The sequence below is a fragment of the Piliocolobus tephrosceles genome, chromosome 4 (assembly GCF_002776525.5).
Source record: "Piliocolobus tephrosceles isolate RC106 chromosome 4, ASM277652v3, whole genome shotgun sequence".
In the NCBI taxonomy this organism is placed as follows: Eukaryota; Metazoa; Chordata; class Mammalia; order Primates; family Cercopithecidae; genus Piliocolobus; species Piliocolobus tephrosceles.
This window is the reverse complement of record NC_045437.1, coordinates 177,853,618-177,876,016: the sequence shown is the minus strand read 5'-3', so window position 1 is coordinate 177,876,016 and position 22,399 is coordinate 177,853,618. Positions and strand designations below refer to the sequence as shown.

Genomic DNA, 22,399 nt, shown 5'->3' with positions numbered 1-22,399 from the left:
GTTTAAGATGTCTCTTAGCCTGTAGGAAAGGAGTAGCTCTCTCTACTTCCTTTCCAGAATAGCAGTCCTAGTCTAAGTCAGTCATCCTTGGACCAGTTTCCTGTGGAGCCCAGTTCGGTATAAAATTCCCCAAGATCTCACTGGCATTCCTGAGCCCCACATCCTTCAAGGTTAAAAGCTGAGTGTTGAAAACTCCCTGGACCCTCACTGATAGGCAAATGGATTATGGAGCTGGGTGTGTGTGTGTGTGTGTGTGTGTGTGTGTGTTTTAAATCAGATGCTGGCTCCAGTGCAGCAAACTCTTCTGCCTCTTGCAAGCATCAGCCTTAGAAAAAAAACAAAAAACAAAAAACCGTTTTTTATGGAGCAGCCTCTGGCCCTGACAGGCTCTGGCTCTCTATTGGCTCCCAAAAGCCCCCCAACCTCTCTTAGCAGATTTTTAAAAGATGAGATTGTACAGTGCTCAGCCAGATCCCCACGTGGCTGCTGAAGAAAGGCCAGAGTGTTGGGGACTGGACCCTTTCTCAGCCACCACTTCGGTGTCCTCAATGCTGAGACAAGACACCTTGTAGCTCAACTCTTTCCATAATGACGGAGCTGGGATCCTCCCCCACCTCAAGTCGAATATCCAGCTCTCACCAGGCGGTGGCAGGACCGAGCACGTGGTATCATTTAGGGGCTGGGCTCCAGGGTCCTCCTAGGAAAGAGGACAGCCCAAGAGGAGAGAGGCTGGCCGGCCACCCTGGCCATGGCAACCTCTCTGGCTCCTACAACTGCCGGCCAAAGGCAGGGGGCACGCCCTGCGTTCTATTCCCACGTTCACAGGATGGTGTCAGGAGCCCGTTATCTCTTCTCCGCCTTCTCCTCACGCACCACCCCTACTGTCATACCGATAAATCCCGAGAGCAAAGGGTGGCACGATTCCTCCCTCGCCCCTGCGGGCTGAAGGCGGGCACTAAAGCAGTGCAGTCCCGAGCTTCCCCTGCAGAAGCCGCGCTCCCCACTCAGTCCGGGGGCAGAGGGGGCGCGAGAGAGCAAGTGGGCGGGCGTCCCATCCTCCGCATCCTCCTCCAGGTCCTGGCGCACAGGGTGGGAGCGCTGCGCTGCGCCGCGCTGCGCATCGCGGCCCGCTTGCCGCCTGCCCCCTGCCCTAGCTGGGCCACCTCCCCGGGCTGCCGGTGGAGGGCTAAGAGGCGCTAACGTTACGCTGTTTCCGGTTTTCCAGCGGGCTCTGTTTCCCCTCCCAAGGCGGCGGCGGCTGAGCGGCGGAGCCCCCCAAATGGCCTGGCCAGATGCGGCAGGTTTGCTGCTCAGCGCTGCCGCCGCCGCCACTGGAGAAGGGTCGGTGCAGCAGCTACAGCGACAGCAGCAGCAGCAGCGAGAGGAGCAGCAGCAGCAGCAGCGAGAGCGGCGGCAGCAGCAGGAGCAGCAGCAACAACAGCAGCATCTCTCGTCCCGCTGCGCCCCCAGAGCCGCGGCCGCAGCAACAGCCGCAGCCCCGCAGCTCCGCAGCCCGGAGAGCCGCCGCCCGTTCGCAAGCCGCAGCCGCCGGCGGCATGAGGCGCGACCCGGCCCCCGGCTTCTCCATGCTGCTCTTCGGTGTGTCGCTCGCCTGCTACTCGCCCAGCCTCAAGTCGGTGCAGGACCAGGCGTACAAGGCACCCGTGGTGGTGGAGGGCAAGGTACAGGGGCTGGCCCCAGCTGGCGGCTCCAGCTCCAACAGCACCCGAGAGCCGCCCGCCTCGGGTCGCGTGGCGCTGGTAAAGGTGCTGGACAAGTGGCCGCTCCGGAGCGGGGGGCTGCAGCGCGAGCAGGTGATCAGCGTGGGCTCCTGTGCGCCGCTCGAAAGGAACCAGCGCTACATCTTTTTCCTGGAGCCCACAGAACAGCCCTTAGTCTTTAAAACGGCCTTTGCCCCCCTCGACACCAACGGCAAAAATCTCAAGAAAGAGGTGGGCAAGATCCTGTGCACTGACTGCGGTGAGTCGCCCCCTCCCTTTGCTGGAGAAAGGGGGGAGGGGCGAGGTGGTGGAGAATGGGGGTGGGGCGGGGAGGTGCTGCAGGTGCCCGGGCCTGGCAAAGTCCGGGCGCTGGGGGGTGGGGCCGCCCCTGGGCAGGGCGCCTGGCACGGTGGGTGAGGGGGTTGGGGCTGGAGAGAAGGAGGATCAGGCTCAAAGTGTGCCAGGGGCGGGGGGCGGAGGGAGGCGCTGGCCTGTGCCAGCGGGGATCTGCGGCTGATGTGTGGCATGTGGGGCTGGAAAGCTGCCATCATAGCCCAGTAGCGGAAGGAAAAACGGAGAGGTCCTGGCGGTGCTGGCCTGAGGCTGTGTCAGGAGTGACCCTCGGAGGCCTTGCCCGCTCTGCTCCCGCGGGCCTGCCGTGCCCAGGCTGGCAGGGTCTGCAGGAGCAGCTGGGCAGACTCCCAGGCTGTGAAGGCCTCCGCTTACAAGTTCTCCTAGGGAATGATCGCCCCCGCCCCCTCCTTCCTCCCCTGGGCTCGTTGCTCTGCTCATCCACACAGCTGGCGCAGGCAGAGTTGGACTTTTTCTGCTACTGTTTTCCGTCCTCCATGTGGCTCCAGGTTTTTTCTCCATCGTGATTGCCTGTCTTTGCTAAGCAGGTAGCCCATCCTTTTCTTAAGACTAGCAAGCAGTCACCTCTTTTTTTTTTTTTTGTAATAGCTGTTTCTGGGGGATATTACAAGGTCTGTTGATTGCGATGATGATGAAAGAGAGTAACTTACTTTTGCTGAATGCTTTAAGTTCAGCTCTAACGTCTTACTCGCCAGATGTATTTGACTGCATCTTTCATCTTCATGATGTTGGATGCTGCACAGGAATGCAGGTGATTAGAAACAAAACACTGAAATCTGTAGATCTCTGCAGCTGGGAACGGAAGTCTCCCATGTCAAAAGTCAAATAAATGTCAGTCTAAGAGCTTTTTCTTCTTGTCCCTGAATCCAGTACTTATTTCTTAGTAAGATAATTCATATCAAGTTGACCCACACTGGAGTATTTGGTGTAAGCCCGTCTTGTGCTTATTCACGTTGGGGTTTCTTTTTGTCCCAACTAAAGCTGAATTTGTTGGCATGTGGTATGACTTGCTGGACTGTGTAATCGCTGAATTATAATAGACGTCCTGTACTCTCATAGAAATTGGTATGTTTGCCAGTTTACCAACTGATTCTAGGTAGTGTAGACAGGCTTTGTTTGAGTAGCAAAATATGTGTAACAGCTTATAGTAAGTTTTGCTGCCCTCATCTTTCTAGATCAATACCTATGACTTTTGGAAGCTTTCCTCCCCCACTCCCTTCAGGAGGCAAATTTTAGGAGTTTAGTTATGGGAGTATATCTAGGCACTAACTATGTTAAACTGTGATCACTTTAATGAGAAGAATCTTGGCAATGTCTTAATAAGGAGGGGAAAACTTTAGGGGATAACAGCAGTTTATCACCCTGACATTATCCTTAGGAATATTGTCGACTGCTTTTTAATATTAGTTTTATGTTCTGAAATGTTTTATGATGACAAGCAGAGACCAGCTAAGAATTTCTAGTTTTTTATTCTATTGAGTATTTTATCTGAGATCCCTTGGGAAGCTGTGAAACAGTATTATACAGTGGAAAATAGATAGTAAAAATATTTATTGAACCTTGTTCAAGGACAGCTTCTGTTTGGTTGTTGGTGAGTTGCTCCTGCATTTGCACAGTGTATATCTCCACATAATCGCTAGTCTGGGCCACTGAGGACTTGACGGTCTTTGTCAGACAACCCCATAGAGTAACTGCTCCCTTGTCTCCCTCCTTCTACTTTCTCCTTCCCCCAACACAATATGCCTCATCAATTACACATTGTTTGTTCTAGTGAGTATTTAATAGCTTAACAGTTAAATGCAGAAATCATGAAAGATTTGAGGGTCAGGAACATGGTCTGTTTCTAGATTATGATCATCTCATATTATCAAAATAGCAAGTGTAGTACAGTTCTTAAAAAGATATATTTACAACTGCAATCACTGGTAAAGGAAGGGCCCTCACATATCACAAATTATCAAGGATCAGGAATGTGTATGACAGTAAACATTTTAGAATGCAAAAAATTGCTTTGAATTGATATTCAAAGGAAAGTGTATAAATAGGTACTATTTTGGGGAGCCTTATATAAGGGGACTAGAAATTAAAGTACCTATTTGTGAGACTTGTGGAATTGGTGATAATATAACAGAAGAGCATAAACTGCATTTTCTTATTTTCTGCTGTGTGGTTAAAGAAAACATGTACTGGTAATGGTATATTAAATAAGGAAACAAAATCATCCTAACTAACCACAACACTGTCCTTGTGCTTAGCAGGAAATAACTAACAAATTCATTTTCTGTTTTCTATTCTAAAGAAAGCCCTCTGGGCCACAGGGTCATTGGGAACATTTTCTCCTTGGAGCAGATTTGCCCATTGCAAAATAGGGAAACTGGCACTTGGAAACTGTCGTCGTGGCCGTTATATTGAGCAACTGAGGTTGCATTGTTGCTTTGTTTAGCTAGTTTCAGGTCTGAGTGTGTGTAGGTTCTGAGAGGTGTGGTTCCCTGGGAGGTCATCTAGAAATCTTGTGGGTTTTTTTTTGGGGGGGGGCGCCATATGGAGGGATAATATTGTGTTTAAAAATTGGCCTCAGGAGCATCAATGCAGGAGGTCACACTGGACCTCTTCTTATCAGTCCTCGTAAATGGCTCATTTCCACCCTGAAATGTTAACTTGAAGTCTGTGATATAAGGTGGGGAAAGGTAGACAGGGGTCTTGCTGGAATAGCAAGACCTGCCAGAGTGGTATTTTTACATATCTAATGGGTATCATTTATCCAGAAAGAGTACATCTGGTGATAGAGTTGAGTAAAATCTTTGCATTTCTTAGAAGATGGCATGTTTGGAGGGAGGTGTTTTCTGTACCTACTGTGGAAAGGCAAGGAAAAAGAGTTAGAAAGACCTTGCAGGGATTAGCAACACTGTACAATGTTATAAAAGCATCCTGTTCTGCAAATAGTCCTGCATTTTAAAAGATGGTTGCATATATTTTGGTATAATTACACCCTATCTTGTTGTTTTCTTATGTTCATGTTTTTAAGCAGTTTCCTTATTGAATAGATGCAGTAAACAGCATAAAAAATAAAGATCATTTCTTTCTTTGGGATTTCCTGATTAGCGGTTTTCCAGTGTATAGTGTACTTCGTTGTTAAACAAGGAAAGGTGTATTCCTGGGGAATTTTACATTCTTTAGGATAGTTTTAAATTAATGTGGCACCCAGATTCACATATTAGAGAAAGGTGGTTCACAAAATTCAGTATAGCAAAAGCGACTACATATTTTTAAAATGCTGTTTATTTAAAGAATCTTTTCTTCCCTAGCCAGCTGGAAACCCAGCTGTGCTGCAGCTTGAAGATGGGAAAGTGAAACTAGATTAGAAACTGACCAGTCCTAGTGATGAGGACTAGAGGCATGGTTGCAGATTTAAGGATTGAATTACCACCCTAATGTCATTATTTCTTGTAGTGGCTGCTTTCCTTGGCAGACTGCAATTCTTGGGGCAGGAACAATAGCTTATCTTTGAGGTCTTCTTTCTCCTAGCTCTCCTGCCCCCCAGTGTTTCGTACTTTGCCTGGTTTATAGAAGGGCTCTCCATCAGTGTCATTTGAATGGGTAAAGTCAAGTGAAGTTAAAGAAAGCCTCCAGATTAATACTAAAACAATCTTAACTCTCTGACCTGTGACATCAAGTCCTGTGCTGAAAAGCTGAGTTTGATGATAGCCTTTACCTGTCGCTATGGGAACCTTTCTTCCAAAAGAATCATTATCAACTAGAGTACTTAACCACAATGTGCTTAATCATTGTGCTGATTAGTGTTAATGGGATTTGAGCGGTGGAGAATAAAGATCTTCCTGGAAAAGACCCTCTTATTTTTTTTCTTTTGGAAAGTAGATTACTACTTGCCCACCCCCAAATTTAAACAAAAATAAAACAACCTTCGGTTTGAATTAACAAACAGTTTGGGAGCTAGGGATGGTGGTGTATTAACAATCTAGGTGACTAACTTCCTCTTGGCCCCTAATCAAAGCAAATGTGCTTCCCCTTTACCATCCTCTTTTATCTAGGGAATTTTAATTTTATTTTCTAATATCAATTAGTTTTTTTCTTTACAAAATTATATTTATATTTTTGGAGCTGTAACACACTTATATGGCTCAAAATTCAGAAAATACATAAAAATATATGAAGAAAAGTTTCCTTCTTAACCCCCGTTCTCAGCTACCCAGCTTTAAGGCTCTGTGGTAAAATATTCAAGAATAATTTATTCTTGAAGTGTGTGTTTCTCTAAAAACACAATGTTTTTCAAAGTAGTCTTTTTTTTTTTTTTTTTTTTTTTTAGATGGAGTCTTGCTCTGTCACCCGGGCTAGAGTGCAGTGGTACATTCTTGGCTCACTGCAACCTCTGCCTCCCTGGTTCAAGCGATTCTCCTGCCTCAGCCTCCCGAGTAGCTGGGATTACAGGCACCTGCCACTGCGCCTGGTTAATTTTTGTATTTTTAGTAGAGACAGGACTTCACCATCTTGGCCTGGTTGGCCTCGAACTCCTGACATCATGATCTACCCACCTCGGCCTCCCAAAGTGCTGGGATTACAGGCGTGAGCCACCGCGCCCGGCCCAAAGTAGTCTTATATTTTCTTTCGACAGAGGAAGAATGTTAATTTTGCCATTAAGTCAATTTTGTGGTAAATTCTTCCCAGGTAGTACATATTTTCTTAACCTGGCCCAAGATCTTATCCACCTAGTTCTAATGATCTCTGAGTCCTCTATCTCAAGTGTCTAGTTAAAGGATCCTCTCTTCTCAATACCTTACCTCACAGATATAATTCAAGATTCAGGAATGAAAATACCAACTTATTTTTCAGATACTTTGCCATTAAGTTTTCCATGACAATACATTTTATAAGTCTTAATTGGGATGCTCAAAGGAGAGATCCAAAGGTTTATCACTGAGATTCAGGGCTGCATCTCAATCCATACAGCAATTCTTATTGTTTCACCCGCTTGGTGATCTCACAGTAGCGTCCATGTGGGAGATCACATGATTTCACAGATAAAAAGAGAAAACTCCACAGTTGCATGATTGCTTTGATTTTCATTCAGAAGCCAGAGTCCCCAGTTGTCAATGAAGAGTTTGATTTGGACCATATTCATGCACAGCTGGTACAATTCCAGGGAATTTAGCTACCTGAATACTGTTCTGAAGTACATTTAAGGTAACTGATTTGAACATAGCATTAAAATTTCAGAGGATGAGGGAATTGCCACTTGGATAAATAGGAAAAAAGTAAATATGCAAATATCAAAACAGCAGAAATCTTAACCCTCTAAACGCTGTTTGCTTAGTGGCATTTGGCAATTTTGAAAATTTGGGAGAGGAATGGTGATATCAGTATCATTGAAGTTTCCCCAATGCAGTTTTCAACAACTTGTTCTTAGATCTTTCTTTGCAAGGTCTGAAGTGTTGTTAGTATAATTTACACTAAAAGTAAGAGAAATTTCCCCCCAAATTTTGTGCTTGGATGGATGGGTGTATAAGGTGTGGGGATTTTGGTCTTACTTGTTTCTAGCAAGTTAACCCTCTCCTCCCACTTACTTTTTGGAATTTGTACATAGAAATAAGTCCAGTTTATGAATTTCAAGAGATGATACAGGGAATTCTTTAAGAAACTAGGGAAAGTAGATGAATTAATCGGTAGAAGTGCTAAATTATGACAAGTTCGAACAATGACTTTTATATTTAATTAAAGCAGACTTCTTTAAAAACAGTAATACATGCAGATGAATCTTGCTGAGCTAGAGCTCCATGTCAGGTTGTAAGAACTGAAGCACACATAGAGGATGATTAAAAGGTATTAGGATGACATGAAAGGACATCCTGTACCCAGGCAAAGAGCTAGGGAGCTTTTGCCAGTCTGGGGTCAAAAGACAAATTCACACTTACGGAGTGTGATTAATTGCTGCTAATCAGCTATAATGTTTTTGATAATTATGAAATAAAGTTAAGAAGCCTTCCTTCTCTGGCTAGTTGGGAGAGTGTGGCATATGAGTTCCATTCTACAGTAACATTCCCTTCCCACTTTGTATATGCAGTAAGATCCAAATAGCCATCTCCAGGGACCTTCTCTGGGACAGAGGCCTGACACTTCCAGAGCCTGTCAGCTCTGCTCTATGCCTCTGTTCAGGACCAGATTGTGCTGCTAGCCTCCTGAGTGTGGGACAGGACTGGTGGTTAACATTTCATTTACCCTTGCAGATGTTTCTAGAGCAGCAGAGGCCTAGGTACTGTAGAAAGTTTCTGTATTCTGCAAGCAACGCAGACCTCCAAGATGTGATGATCAGATTACTTTTTTTTTCTCTCCCCAGAAACTGAATCCCCAGTTCTGTTTATCATTCACAGTTTCCTGCCCTGTGCTGAGGACACTGGCTCCCTTACACCTTCTTTCCCTGATCTGTTATATAAAGACTGAGGATCTGTCTTTGTCCTTTACACTGGGATGTTTTACTTGGTCTTGATCTTGATATTGATCCAACTAACAGAAGCCAGGCTGAATTAACATTCCTCAGAATTGAATGAGAGGAAGGTCACAAAATGGCTAAACACCTGGTCCAGCCCATGCAAAAGTCAGGACATCATGAATTCTATTGTGACAGTGATGCAATTTGATATCCCAAAAGTTTTATTACAAAAAGAACTTTCTTTTAATTCAATCTTTTAAATATTTGCTTCAACAAGTATTTAAATATATATTCTGTGTAAAGAACAAGTTACTTTAGAGGAACTGCATCAGATACAGTCGCCATCACCAATGAGCTTACAATCATATAACAGTAATGTAACTTAGAATACGATAAACACTATAAGATATGCCAACATAGTGCTTTTGGGAGGAGGAGAAGAGTCAAAAAGGAAAGAAAGATAATACCTGGTTAGAAGATTAAAGAACGTTTCTTGGAGAAGTAGTTTGAGAAGGATTTCCAATAATCAGAGATAGTTGAGGTGAGAGTAGTTTGGGAATAGAGATGAATCAATTGATTAAATGTATTTCATGCAGCAAGAGCAGCATTCTCAGTATTAGAGGGGGGATGTTTGTGGAATTAAAAAAAAAAAAAAAACAGAATGAAAGGGAAATGAAAATGAGTAGCCTGGAGAGGTAGAGTAGCCTGGAGAGGTAGATTAGGGTGATATTGTCTTTCTTTCTTTGCAGAGATGGGGTCTTGTCATGTTGCTCAGGCTGGTCTTGAACTCCTGAGCTCAAGTGATCCTCCCCCTTTGACCTCCCAAAGTCCTGGGATTACAGGTGTGAGCCACTGCGCCCAGCCTAGGGTGATATTTTAATCAGTCTTGAATGCTAGGCTGACGAATTATTCTTAATTATGTAAGTAGTATTTGAAGGCTTAGGTTAAAAGTAACTCAGTAACATTTTGTAGTTCAGTGAATGGGTCTTGCGCACATTTCGTTAAACTTAGCTGGAAGTTTCGTGATTTTTTGCTATGGCATTCTATTCATGTTATTATAAATGGTATTATTAATTTAATTTCATTTTTCAGTTACTCATTGTAGTATATAGAAATATCATTGTTTTGTTTTGTTTCATATATTGACTTTGTATGTTGTGACCTGAATACATTCACTTATTTGTTCTATCAACTTTCTTTTTGTATATTTCTTGGGATTTTCTATGTACATAATTGTGTTGTCAATGAAAAAAAGATATTTATTTTTTCCTTTCTAATCTGTTTCTCATTTGTTTCTTTTCCTTGCCTTATTACAACTGCCTAGGACTGCCAAAGTACAATGTTGAATAGAAGTGGTAAGAGCAGACATTTTTTTTCTATTCATGCAGGAAAACATTGAGATGTTCACAATTAAGTATGATTTCAGCTAAAAGTTTTTAATAGCTGCCCTTCCTTCAAAAAAAAAAAAAAAAAAGTCAACTCAAAACAGCGTAATGACTAAGAGTTTGAGCTCTGCAGTCAGATGGACCTGGGTTTAGAAACCATCTTTTGCGGCCAGGCGCGGTAGCTCACGCCTGTAATCCCAGTACTTTGGGAGGCCGAGGCAGGTGGATCATGAGGTCAGGAGATCGAGACCATCCTGGCTAACATGGTGAAATCCCATCTGTATTAAAAATACAGAAAATTAGCTGGATGTGGTGCCACGCGCCTGTAGTCCCAGCTACTCGGAAGGCTGAGGTAGGAGAATCACTTGAACCTGGGAGGCAGAGGTTGCAGTGAGCTGAGATTGCACCACTGCACTCCAGCCTGGGTGACAGTGAGGCTCCGTCTCAAAAAAAAAAAAGGAAACCATCTTTTGCATATTCCAGCTGGGTGATATTGGGCAAGTTACTTTCTACATCTTAGTTTCCTGTAAAATGAAGATAGTGATAGCACTTAATAGAATTGCTATGAGTATTAAATGTAATAATGCATGTAAAATAATTAACATATAATTTGCTTAACAAATGTTAATTATTAACCAAAGTGAGCAGGAAGACTAGGTAAATGAAAATATTAAGTTCCAGAAGAAGACCGGGGGCAGGCAAGAGGAAACATTTTTATGAACAACTATGTTTTTCTCCCAGATATCCCCATTTGTTTCAACTTGAGAGTTATTGGGCTAGATCTGGTGGAGGTGGTGGTGAGAAGAGAATGCGTTATGTGTGTGGTCTCATTGTGGAGACACCCATGTGAGTCCCAGGATATGAATGCTCTTTCTGTGGAGATCCCAAGTAGCCTACAGATCTTGATGTGCTCATAGGTATGTGTTGGTCAATTTTTTGAGAAGGCTGCAGATAGATATTGTTTTTCTCTGTTTCACAAATGGGAGGACTAAGACGCATAATCCACAGTGTCTCTTTCAAACTCCCATCATACTAGTGGGGTGAACCAAGTTCTGGAGTCCTGCCAGCCTTGCTCTTTGACTTCGGTAGGTCTTATCTTACATTTTTGCTGTTGTCAGGAGAAGTTGCTGAAAGTCCCTGGAAGATGGCTGAAAGCTTCCTTATTTTCAGATAGGGTCCCTGACTCATCCTGCTTTGATTTGGGGGTTTCCAGGGTTGGGGATGGGTTCACACTCATCCTTTCTCTTTTCCTGTTTCTGTAGTGAGTTGTTATATATCTGGTGGCTTCCTAAGGTCAGAGGAATAGAGATGTGATCATGTAACAGGTGACATATTTTGAGTTTGTGTGATTTTATTTTTATTTTAAATAATTAATTGCTATGTGAAACCTGATGAAAGTATGAAACTTTACTCTTTAAGTGTTTGTAGGACAAAGACTGCCAATTATTTTACATGCATTATCTCATTTAATACCCATAACAAGTCTATTAAGTGCTATCACTATGTTTATAGAAAATGAAAACACAGAAAGTAATGCATTTGGGGGTTCTTCCTCTAAATATTTGTTCGTTATTATTACCCCACAGGTCCTTGGCTGGCCATGAATCCCCTGACCTCAAGAAGTAGTCTTTATTTTTTCTTATTCTTAAAGTATTAGTATTTGTGGCCTATATTATTTATATAACACATCATTTAATGCCATACATTGCTAGTTATCCTTTGATGGACCAGTGTCTTATCTCATTTACCTGGTGGTAAGATCTTTAGGGGCAGTAACTTAAAATATGGTGAAGTTTTAATATTTGATTGCTGGTATTGCCAAGTAAAAGGCGAGCAGTGGGAGCGTTTGCTTTCTCTGCTGCCCACTTTTTTCCTAGACACATCAAGATTCATCAAATGACAGCCCAGGCTAAGGGACAACCATGAAAAGTGCCTTCAGACATTTCAATGAGGGAGGAATTTTGCTTCCTCGTCATGTTTCAGTTCTGTTTTTTTTTTCTCAGTAGTCCATAGTTTCTTTTCTTGCAAGTAATTGTCCTCTTTTGTTGAGTTTTAGAATTATCCCTAGGTAATTTTTCTCATGTATGTCAACATTTTGGCTTGTGTTCTTTCTCTGTGTTTTGATTAGTTGGCATTCTGCAAAATTTACCAGTTTCACTTGCCACCGGTACTTTTTGGATATTCCTTATTCTGGTCTCTCACTGGAATGCCCAGGTGCACTCTTAATCTGGCCTCTTCATGCTTCAGGCTGAATACCTTCAGAGGTGAGAGGTATGACCAGGTGCCTTTTTTGTAGTAAGCTGAGATCACGAATTAGGAATAGTACCTTTTTGCCTAGTAGACAATTTAGGGGCTTCTGGAGGCCAGTACTTGTTCTTTGATCGCTGGTTTTCGTTTTGAAAGGGCGGTGGTGGGAGCCCAATGCTTTCTCCTAATGTTTCTCCTTTGGTATGTTCATTCTTTCACCATTCCCTTGAAATGAGGCATTTTCTGCCATGTCTGCTTGGCTGAAGTATTGGGTAGGGTGTGGGCTTCTCCTCCAGCTCCAAGTTGGACACCACCTTGCAGAAGGCTGTGGCACTCAGTGTCCTTGAGTCTCTAAGTCCCTTCCACTGGTGCCTTTGGCCATAGGTATGATCTCAATACAGCACCTTGCTGCACTTGCTTAGACCAGCAATAGATTTCTTAAGCACTGCCCCATTGATGCCTCTTTTCTGGAGTAACTTTGTATGGCTTTAGAAAGGAGGGTTTATTTACCAGTCAGGGTGGATCAGGTAGTGATTAAGCAGATGATCTGTCATGTCTGAATCTCTGTCTCTGGATGAGAGAAAACAGCAGGGCTGCATCCAGGGCAACTTTTCTAGCATTGTTACTGGTTGATTTGATTTTAGGGGAAAAATAGTGAAAACAAAATTTTTTTTTAAAAAAGAAAGGAGTCTCACACCATGACAGGATCCAGTTGTCACAGGATGAATCCAAGGCCTGTTAAGTGAAGAGTTGCTTTTAAAGGACTCTGAGACTTCCAAAGACAGCCTGTCTGACTGCTTACTGTTGGTTGGTTTCTTTTTCACAGTGGGTTTTACTTCTGACCCTCTCTTACCTGAGGCTTCACCTCTCTCACCTCATCCCACCTGGCTTCCTTCCTTTCTACTTAGGCCTGCTGATAGAATTGCTCTTCTCTGAATGTAACATCCATTCTTCTCCCCCATTGTCAAGAATCAGGAAAATTTCCAGAAATTTCTAGTATACAATTGCCAACCCTTCCTTAGACCTTAGGTCTAACAAACCTAGTGGGGAGGTAGGCACAAGCCTGGGATAGGATGAGGGTGGAACCAAATCTGGCAAACCTGGCTAAGTTTCCCTTAGGTTGGATTCTTTTGGACATAACATGGAGTTTTTTTTTTGTTTTGTTTTTTTTTTTTTTTTTTTCTTCCCAGAAGTCATCTTCCATAATTCCAGGTCTCATTTTCAAAAGGAATGCTTTCTCCAAAAAGGCTAGTAACATTCACTGGTGTCTTAGTAACATATACATTAAGTTGTCTTGGGCAAGTACTGACAGAGATTCCTTTCAGATGGCACCTGCAGAGCTCAGCCCAGGTGATTCAGGCCAATGCTAAGAAAATCCCACCATGTAGAGCCACGTAGTATTACCATCTGGGCAGAGCCAGACACTACCACCTCTGAGAGAAAGGAGAAAGGTCTTTCTGCTGGAAAGAATCTAATTTGTAAGTTGAAGGGAGGCACATGGGTGGCTCCCAGATTGGAAGGGAGCTTTCTGTATTTGTTTCTTACTGTGTAAATTATCTAAGTACGTTTCCACTGTGTATGGTTTACACTCAGTCAACTGAGAGGGCAAACGGGAGCTGGAGCTGAGACTGGTTCCCTTGGAAGTGCTGTTTTCACCTCTGCCAGGCTTTCCCCTGCTTCACCTATGCCTACGTGCAATGTGGGCTCTGCACTTCTCCTGTGTGGTGTTACAGCCTCAGGGCCTCTGGTGAATGGTCTGTCTTACGTCCAGAGCTTATTTTACAGAAGTAAAAAAAAGTTAAAAACATTGGTTTTAGTTTAGTTCTGTAAAGGGAACACCTAAAACTAGTGCATCCTAGGGAGCTCTGTCTAAAAGAAAACATTGAGTTGGTAAAGAGTCCCAGTGGGTTTGATGGGCTTCATTGGGTCAAGGTCATGAACCATATATATATTTTTTAAGTACAACAGTTTACTTTCCTCATGTCTGAAGTTAAATAACAACCTAATCATTCCAGAGTAGGAGTGAGTGTTCTCATTGTAAGAGGGAGAAAAGGGCGATCGATAGTGCTGCTCTGTCCACATGACTCAAGGAGTAATCCAATGACATAACTCTCCATTCTAGGGTTCAAAGATTACTTTCTGTGGAGGAGTTTGCTACTAACAATGTGGCTTTGGGAGAGGAGCCTTATGGTTGGCTTGCAGTTGACCCAATCAGCCTTAAAAAATGAAGCTGGTTTGTGGATCCTGCCATGGGTTCCTCCAGGAATGCTGTCATAGCCTTTGGTTTTCTGACACACCTCTTTCCCCTCTCCTTTCCTTCTCAGGTCATTCCATCACCATGTCTTCTTTTGACCACTTTGTAGAGGGTACAGTCCCTTAGGGGTTGTCCTTGGTTCTTCTCTCAATTTATGAAATCTGATTTTAAGGTTTCATCTATTCATAGCAGAATGGTTATGACTGCACGCTGGAGCATTTTTTTTAGACAGAGCCTTGCTCTGTCACCCAGGCTGGAGTGCAGTGGCACGATCTCAGCTCACTGCAACCTCCGCCTTCCAGATTCAAGCAATTCTTCTGCCTCAGCCTGGAGCTGACTTTTAAAGGCGAGTCTTTACTCTGTGACTTACTAGCTGGATAACCTGGGGAAAATTAATGAACTTCTTTGTGCCTCAGGTTTCCTGGCTATATTATGGGGCTCACAGTAATACCTACCTCATAGCATTGTGATAAAGATTTGGTGAGTTACTCCACATTAAGTGCTTAGAGAACAGTGCTTTCTTACAGAAAACATCCAATGCAGACTAGCTGCAATTACTGTCATGTCTGTCATTAGTGGAAAGAGAATGACTTTTGATTCAGATGGGTATGTGACTCTGTTCCTGACTGTGTTCCTTACTCACTGTGCAAACTTGGGGAAAGTCCCTTAATTTTTTTGAGTCCCAGTTTCTACCTGCCTATGACAGTTATCAATTGTGGTATGGCAAAACACCCCAAAATGGAGTTGCTTAACACAGCAACAGTTATTTGTTATAATCTCTCACAGTCCTGGGAATTGAGGGACTCAGCTAGGAGGTTTAGTATCTTTCATGTATTTTAGTCAGATGGTGGCTGAACAGTCAGACAGTTGTTGCAACAAGGTCATTTCAAAGTTTCTTCTCTGACATGTCAGGCAAATAATTCTGGCTGGTTTTCATCTGGGAGTGTAGCCAGGTCTGAGGACCAAGGACCTTGCCTGGGTTTCCTCACAGTACCAAGGCTAGGCCCAGGAATAAGCATCCCAAGGGAGGGCCAGGTAAAAGCTCTATTGTCTCTTAGGGTCTAGCCTCAGAAGTCACATAGCATCACATCCACCACATTCTACTTATTAGAAGAGAGTTACTAAGTAAGACCTGACCAGATTCAAGGGGAGGAGAATTACACACCACCTTTTGGTGGAAGGAAGGTCAAAGCATTTGTGGACATTACAGTTTGACCTCTGGCACAAATTATTTATATTCCTCACCCATGAAAAATATACTCATCCCTACCCAAAACCTCCCCCCTGCCCCCTGGTCAATGTCTCATCTATTATGGCATTAGGCTCAGGTTCAGGAGCCACAGTCTCATCGTCTCAATCAGGTCTATGTGAACTTGAGATTCCTCAATGCGGTTCCATGAGTACAGCAACTCGAGTACTGCTCCTCTTGATCTGAAGACTGAACTCAAGAGACAAGTTATCTGTCCTCTACACCAAATACAACACTGGGATAGATTTGGGATAACTACTACAGATGCTGTTTTAAAAAATTGGTAACACTTACATTTAAAAATGACTCTTTTTATTTTTTTCTTTAGATTTTGAAATAATTTCAGACTTATTATAATACAAGAAAGTTGCAAAAATAGTACAGAGTTCCCAAATACTCTTTGCCTAGCTTCCTCAAATGACACAACATGTAAAATGATCAAAACCAGGACATTAATAGTATGGATGCAATACTATAAGCTAATCTATAGGCCTTATTCAAATTTTGCCAATTGTCTTACTAATGGCCTTTTCCTGGTCCAGGATCCAATCTAGAATCCTACGTCGCATTTAGTTGTCATGTCTCTTTAATATTCTATCTACAGCAGATGATTCCATTTAGAAAGGAGGGAAACATCAGTCTCTAGTCCCTAGCAGTTTTGAAATCCAGCCTGGAATGTGAGTAGGTCTCAGTCCTATTGCCTGAGAATGGTTCTTCACTGTTTGTTGTTCTACCCTATGGTTCCTGGTTCTGTCCTCTGAATTACTTTTTCCATAAGAGGTAGCCTGTGTTTGCAGCTAAGCAGTTTTCTCAGCCTGCTTCCTACTTGTAGATGTCCCTTTTCATCCAAGCTGGTGATGTTCCCGCTGGTATAGTAGCCCCCTCCATCCATGCAGGATATGTTCCACCCGCAGTGGATATGTGAAACCGCAGCTAGTACTAGGCCTTATCCATTCTGTGTTTTTCCTACACATACATGCATATGATAAAGTTTAATTTATAAATTAGACACAGTAAGAGATTAACAACAACACATAATAATAAAATAGAACAATTATAACAATATATACTGTAATAAAAGTTATGTGAATGTGGTCTCTCTCTCAAAATATCCTATTGTATTAAACCATGGAAAGTGAAACCATAGATAAGGGGAGACTACTATATACTTCTTTTAAAAAGTGTATGGTTTTTCCAGTGAATCTTATTGGGGTTTACTGCCTTAGACAAAAGCCACACCCACAAATCTTCTTAACATAAGCTCTTCTGTACTTTGAGTTCCCTCTGAGGCTGCAGTGGGATAATACTCTTTAAGATTTGTAGAATTCCTATTATTTAATAGAAAGGATCTGTGAGGCACATTCTTAAGATCTATGGGGAGGCCTGGTGCAGTGGCTCATGCCTGTAGTCCCAGTACCTTGGGAGGCCAAGGCAGGTGAATTGCTTGAACCCAGGAGTTTGAGACCAGCTTGGGCAACATGTAGAGACCTCATCTCTACAAATTTTTTTTTTTAATATTAGCCAGGCATAGTGGAGCATGCCTGTTGTCTCAGCTACTTTGGAGGCAGGAGAATCACTTGAGTCTGGGAGGTTGAGGCTGCAGTGAGCTGTGATTGCACCACTGCACTCTAGGCTGGGGGACAGAGTGAAACCCTGTCTGAAAAACAAAAACAAAAAAGACCCACAAAAGGACTTTTGTTTGTCTCAAATATTCTTTGAGGCATTGCCTTTGATCTTTCCGAGGTGTTAACAAAAGATATAATTCAAAAAGTCTCAAACTGAGCTCAGTATCTTCTTGCCATACCCTGTTATGTTTAGGACACTCCTATCTTAAATAACAGCATTTATCTAGTCTTCCAAGCTGTTAGAAATGTCAAAATCATCTTTGACTCTTTTTTCACGCTCATCCCCTGTATAGAGGACATTGACAAGTCATGACAGTTTTTACTACTGCAAAGTCTCCCCAATCCAATTCTTTTCATTCATGATACTCTAGTTGGAACTTTTATGTTCTTTCTTTCCTTTTTTTTTTTTTTGTAGAGATGAGATCTTACTGTGTTGCCCAGGCTGGAGTACAGTGGCTGTTCACAGGTGTGATAATAGCATACTACAGCTTGGAACTCCTGGGCTCGAGCAATCCTCCCACCTCAACCTCCCAAGTATCTGGGACTACAGCCATGTGCCACTGTGCCTGGCTTCTAGTTGGATACTTATATCTCACCTAGCCTGCCTTAGTAGCTGTAAATGGAATTCTCTAGTTTCAGAGTCTCTGTTCTCTTCTATTATCTATTGCTAGAATTCACTTTCTAAAGCAGAGTAATTATCTCTTCCCAACCCAAAAATCTTCAATAGCTTCCTATTTCCTGTAGCATAAAGAGAAACTTCTTCACAGGGCATGCAAGACTTTCCACAATTTGGCCCCCACCTATCTGTGATCCTTAGTCCACTCTTCCACATTCACTCTTTGCCATAGCTAAAATTATCTACTTGACAATTTCAAACAAATTTTACATTTGTATCCCTTAGTGCTTTTGCTTATTCTGTTTCCTTGGCTTAGTATGCCTTTCCATTTCCTCTTCTCAGTCAGTTTCTTGCCTCCTCTTCCTTCTGGGCTTAGCTCAGATTCCACTACTCCTCAAAGCTTTTTGTGATCCCCTCAGTCAGAATGAATCATGGCCTCCTGTGTTTCTGTAGCAGTTCATTGCTCTTCTGTAAACATAAAGGCCTAGTCTATCACTTGGCATAATCGGATGGGGGAGGAGGGCAAGTGTGTGTGCGGTCCTCCAAACTGTGAGCTTCCTGAGTGCAAGATAGAGCTGCAGCAAAAGATGTATCTTCTTTATCTTTTTGTGCCTTATTTAAGTTAACTAACAACTGCTGGGTGACTTGAAGAGCGTGACCTCAGGATTTTATCTTGGGATTAAAACTGGCCATTGGGAATAAGCGTCTGGCTCATGGAAGGAAATTGACCTTAGGTATATATATATTGATAGAAATATGAAGGCAGTAAATTGAGACAGTCACTTTAGAAAAAAGCCAAATCTCTGATATGTGAATTTGAGTCTGTGTTTTATTAGCTTCTAGGGGAAGCACCTTGAAAAGGTTATTCAGGATTGGAGAATATGGCTGTTTTTTATACCACTGTATCCCGATCAACTTCATGGTACTTGGTGCATAATAGGAGCTCAATAAACACTGAGGGAAAAATTAGTGAAAAAACAATTTCTTCTGTGTGACTCTGCAGTGTACCTGCATGTGCCATACACAAGGAACACAGCCAGGAAAGCTGGTTCAAAATCAAGGCTTATTTATCATAAGTGATTTATCCAGGGCCTTCTTGATACTTAGAGCCTTCTGCTGTGCTACAGAGATGGCAGATATGTGCACAGGATGACTGTTGAAAAGGAATGGCAGAATTGCAGTCTGAATCCGGCAAGCAGAAGTGACAGCAGCTGCTTTTAGGTGGCCCAGAGGAGTGTTGTTGGGCTATGTGTGTTTAGTTGAGGAAGAGGAGACTAATCAGACCTGTCAGGGGTTTGTTTTGTTTTGAAATAATGAAAGTCCTTCCTGGAAATCAGCTTCCCTGGGTTCAGTCTCAGTCCACTGCTTTCTGTATGGCCTTGAGCAGGTTGTACTTACATTCTGGGCTTTTGTTTTCAGCAAACTGTAGTTTCTTCTTCAGCTGTGAGAGCTTGTGAAGAGAGTGTTTGAGCCTATTAGGTAAGTGGCATAAAAATAGCCTCGAAATATAGAGACTGCATGCGTTTAGAGTTTTTCTTTGAAAAGTTTAGCAAAATCCTGGGTTGAGAGACAATCTAGATGTCTCAAATGTTGAATTTCTTTCTTGAAGCTGGACTTCCCCTGCATTTCCTTCTGAGTCTCAAACCTGAGCAGCTTCCATAAGTCTGTGATTGTGATAATTGGATGGGAGGGGTTAGGGCAATTTAGGAAGATAATGGGGCCCTGACCGCCTCCTGCCTTTGAAATCCACAAAAGAGGGAACATGGGGGAAATGATGAAGAGTTGATCAAAAAATGAGGATCGTCCCTCCCAAATTAGGACAACTGGCTTGGTGATAAAATTGTTTTACTCTGGCCGGGCGCAGTGGCTCACGCCTGTAATCCCAGCACTCTGGGAGGCTGAGGCGGGCGGATCACGAGGTCAGGAGATCGAGACCATCCTGGCTAACACAGTGGAAACCCCGTCTCTACTAAAAATACAAAAAATTAGCCAGGCGTGGTGGCAGGCGCCTGTAGTCCCAGCTACTCAGGAGGCTGAGGCAGGAGAGTGGTGTGAACCTGGGAGGCGGAGCTTGCAGTGAGCCAAGATTGCACTACTGCACTCCAGACAGACAGAGCGAGACTCTGTCTCAAAAAAAAAAAAAAAAAAGAAAAAGAAAAAATTGTTCTACTCTGTTACTAACCCTCAGGACCAGGTACTATGAAAACAAAAATAAAACCATGACTTTGGGCATCTCTGTCCATACAGTGAGGATAGTGTAACCTCTTCCCTCTGCCCTGCCTAGCTGGGTTCCTCTAGGGTAGTCTCAGGAGTCTTGGGGGGAGAGAGCCTGTTGCTGGATTCCAGAGAAGGGGTAGATTCAGTTGACAGGTCTCTCAGGGGATGTCAGTTTTACATCTGTTTGACCTTTGGCTTGTCCTTGGAGATCCTGTGCCTTCCTGTTTTGGGGAGGGTCAGCTCAAGGTGACCTCTCTGCACTCCATAGATAGGAGACTTGGCCTGCTTGGTCTCTTTGATATTCCTGAGAAACCAATTTTGCTACAGGGCTGGGCGAACCATATGGCAACCTAAATTACAGAGATTGTTGGCGTTTGTCAACAGAAAGAACAGGCTTTTTGGCTATAGCAAATCCCCCAGGTAGGGTTTCCACACCATCTGTGATCACAGCATACAGGATCAGCTAGGTGGGTGTGCAGTCCCATTCTCTCCACTTCCTGACTCCAAAAGGAAGTAAGAGGCAAGTTCAAAATCAAATATTGGTTAAGGGATTTTTTAAAGCTCCTTGATTGGTATTTTCTTTGAAGGATGCTAAGGAGGTCTAGTAATCATGTATCTTGATCTTGAGAGGTTTACAGTACATTTGGGGATATCAAACTCACATGAATCAGTAGCAAGTGACATAAAGCAAAATATAATAATTGCAAAAAGGTAAAATACACTATAGGATTCAGAGAACGAGAAGATAAATTAAGACTGGAAATTTTCTAGTACAGAGTTAGGACTGGAGGTTAGCCTTGAATAAATAGATTTGGGGGATTTAGGCAGATAGGGGATAGGGTGCTAGGCCAAAAGGACAATGTCAGCAGAGGTAGAAACAAGCAGATGTCTTTACAGGACCACAAGGAGATTAGCATGTTTGGGGTAGAGATATAGGGGAGATAAGATTAGGAAAGGAGGGCAGGACCAGATTAAAGAGGATCTGTAGAGACAGACAAAGCAATTTGGACTTGCTTCTGGAGGTGATAGGTTGCCATTGTAGGTATTAGAGCAGAGATATGATAGAAAGAGAAGAATGTTTTCAAATACTTTGTTTACACAATTCATATTGGACTGGAGTTGGGTAGAGATGCATGTTCTGGAGATCAAGGAGGGTGTTATAAACTCCTAGAAGCCATGAAAACTGGGGGAAGAGGCAGGTAAACTAGGCAGTGTCTTTCATGAATCTGTGAGACTTGGTGATGAGCTGAGTAGCAGGCATTGAGGAGAAAAAAGGGTCAAGGTTTTGATCTTGGAAAGCTGGGAAGAATAGTAGCACCATTAACAAAAATGGATAAATTATGAGGAAAAGCAATTTTAAGAAGGAAAATGATGCATTTGGCAGCTATTTTACTTAACAAATACTTATGTGACACTTAATGTGTACTTGGCACTGTTCTAAACACTTTATAAATGTTAACTCATTTTAGTTCCCATAATAATCATATAAAATAAATACTGTTAGTATCATCTTTATTACAAAGGGGAAAACGCAAGTATAAAGAGGTTAATAATTTTCCCAAGATCACAAAGCTATAATAGCAGAGCCAGGATTCTGAACCCGGGCAATCTATGCTAGACTCCCTCTTGTTGATAGGAGACTAAGCAGAAATATGGTAGATAGTAGATCAGATGTTTGTTGGATGCTTTCTTTGTGCAGAGCCCTTTGCATGAAAGGTAAAGGATGAGTACAACGTGGACATAGCATTAAAAAGCTTGTAAAGGGCTAATGAGGAAATGGCAAATGGTGAAATCATAAGGGTACTAAATCATGTGCTGTAAGAGACAGTAGCACATAAGGAAGGAGAGAGGGAGGACAAATATGTATTTAAGAATATCAGAAAAGACTTCCAGGAAGAGATGGAATTATTGCTAGACCCTGAAAGATGGGTCAAGTTGCATTTTGGTAGTGGGTAGTAGGGAAAGGTCATTCTTGGTAGACATAAAAGCTTGAATAAAATCACAAAGAAAATTAAAACATGTTTTGGGACCAGCACACTGTACAATGCCTAGCTTAGTACCTAGTTCTGCAAACCTGAACTAGGATGGCAGGTGGTTCTAGTTAGGCTGCAGCATAAAGTATGAGTTGGAGAAGCAGTAAGACAGAGGGCTGGGACTGCCTTGAGAGAAAGCAGGAGCCTAAGTGAGAGGATTGGACTGGAGATGTAGAATTAGAAGTCCAGGCAAACAAATAAGGCAGGGATTGTTGATTCTGTAAGGGCAGAGGACTCC

General features: G+C 42.9%; 1 protein-coding gene across 5 annotated transcripts in view; it reads left to right on the top strand.

The window, feature by feature from the left end:
* Window positions 1-1,067: 1,067 nt before the first annotated feature.
* Window positions 1,068-22,399, top strand: part of LOC113224859 (pro-neuregulin-2, membrane-bound isoform) — a 196,416-nt gene continuing 175,084 nt past the window's right edge. For 4 of the 5 annotated variants that reach the window (XM_026454478.2, XM_026454477.2, XM_026454476.2 and 1 more), the window contains exon 1: window positions 1,147-1,980. In XM_026454478.2, the coding sequence (XP_026310263.1) occupies window positions 1,293-1,980 (688 nt within the window). In that variant the 5' untranslated portion in view covers window positions 1,147-1,292. Of the gene's footprint in view, window positions 1,981-22,399 lie in introns of all 5 variants that reach the window. The other variant, XM_026454474.2, reaches the window with a different exon arrangement.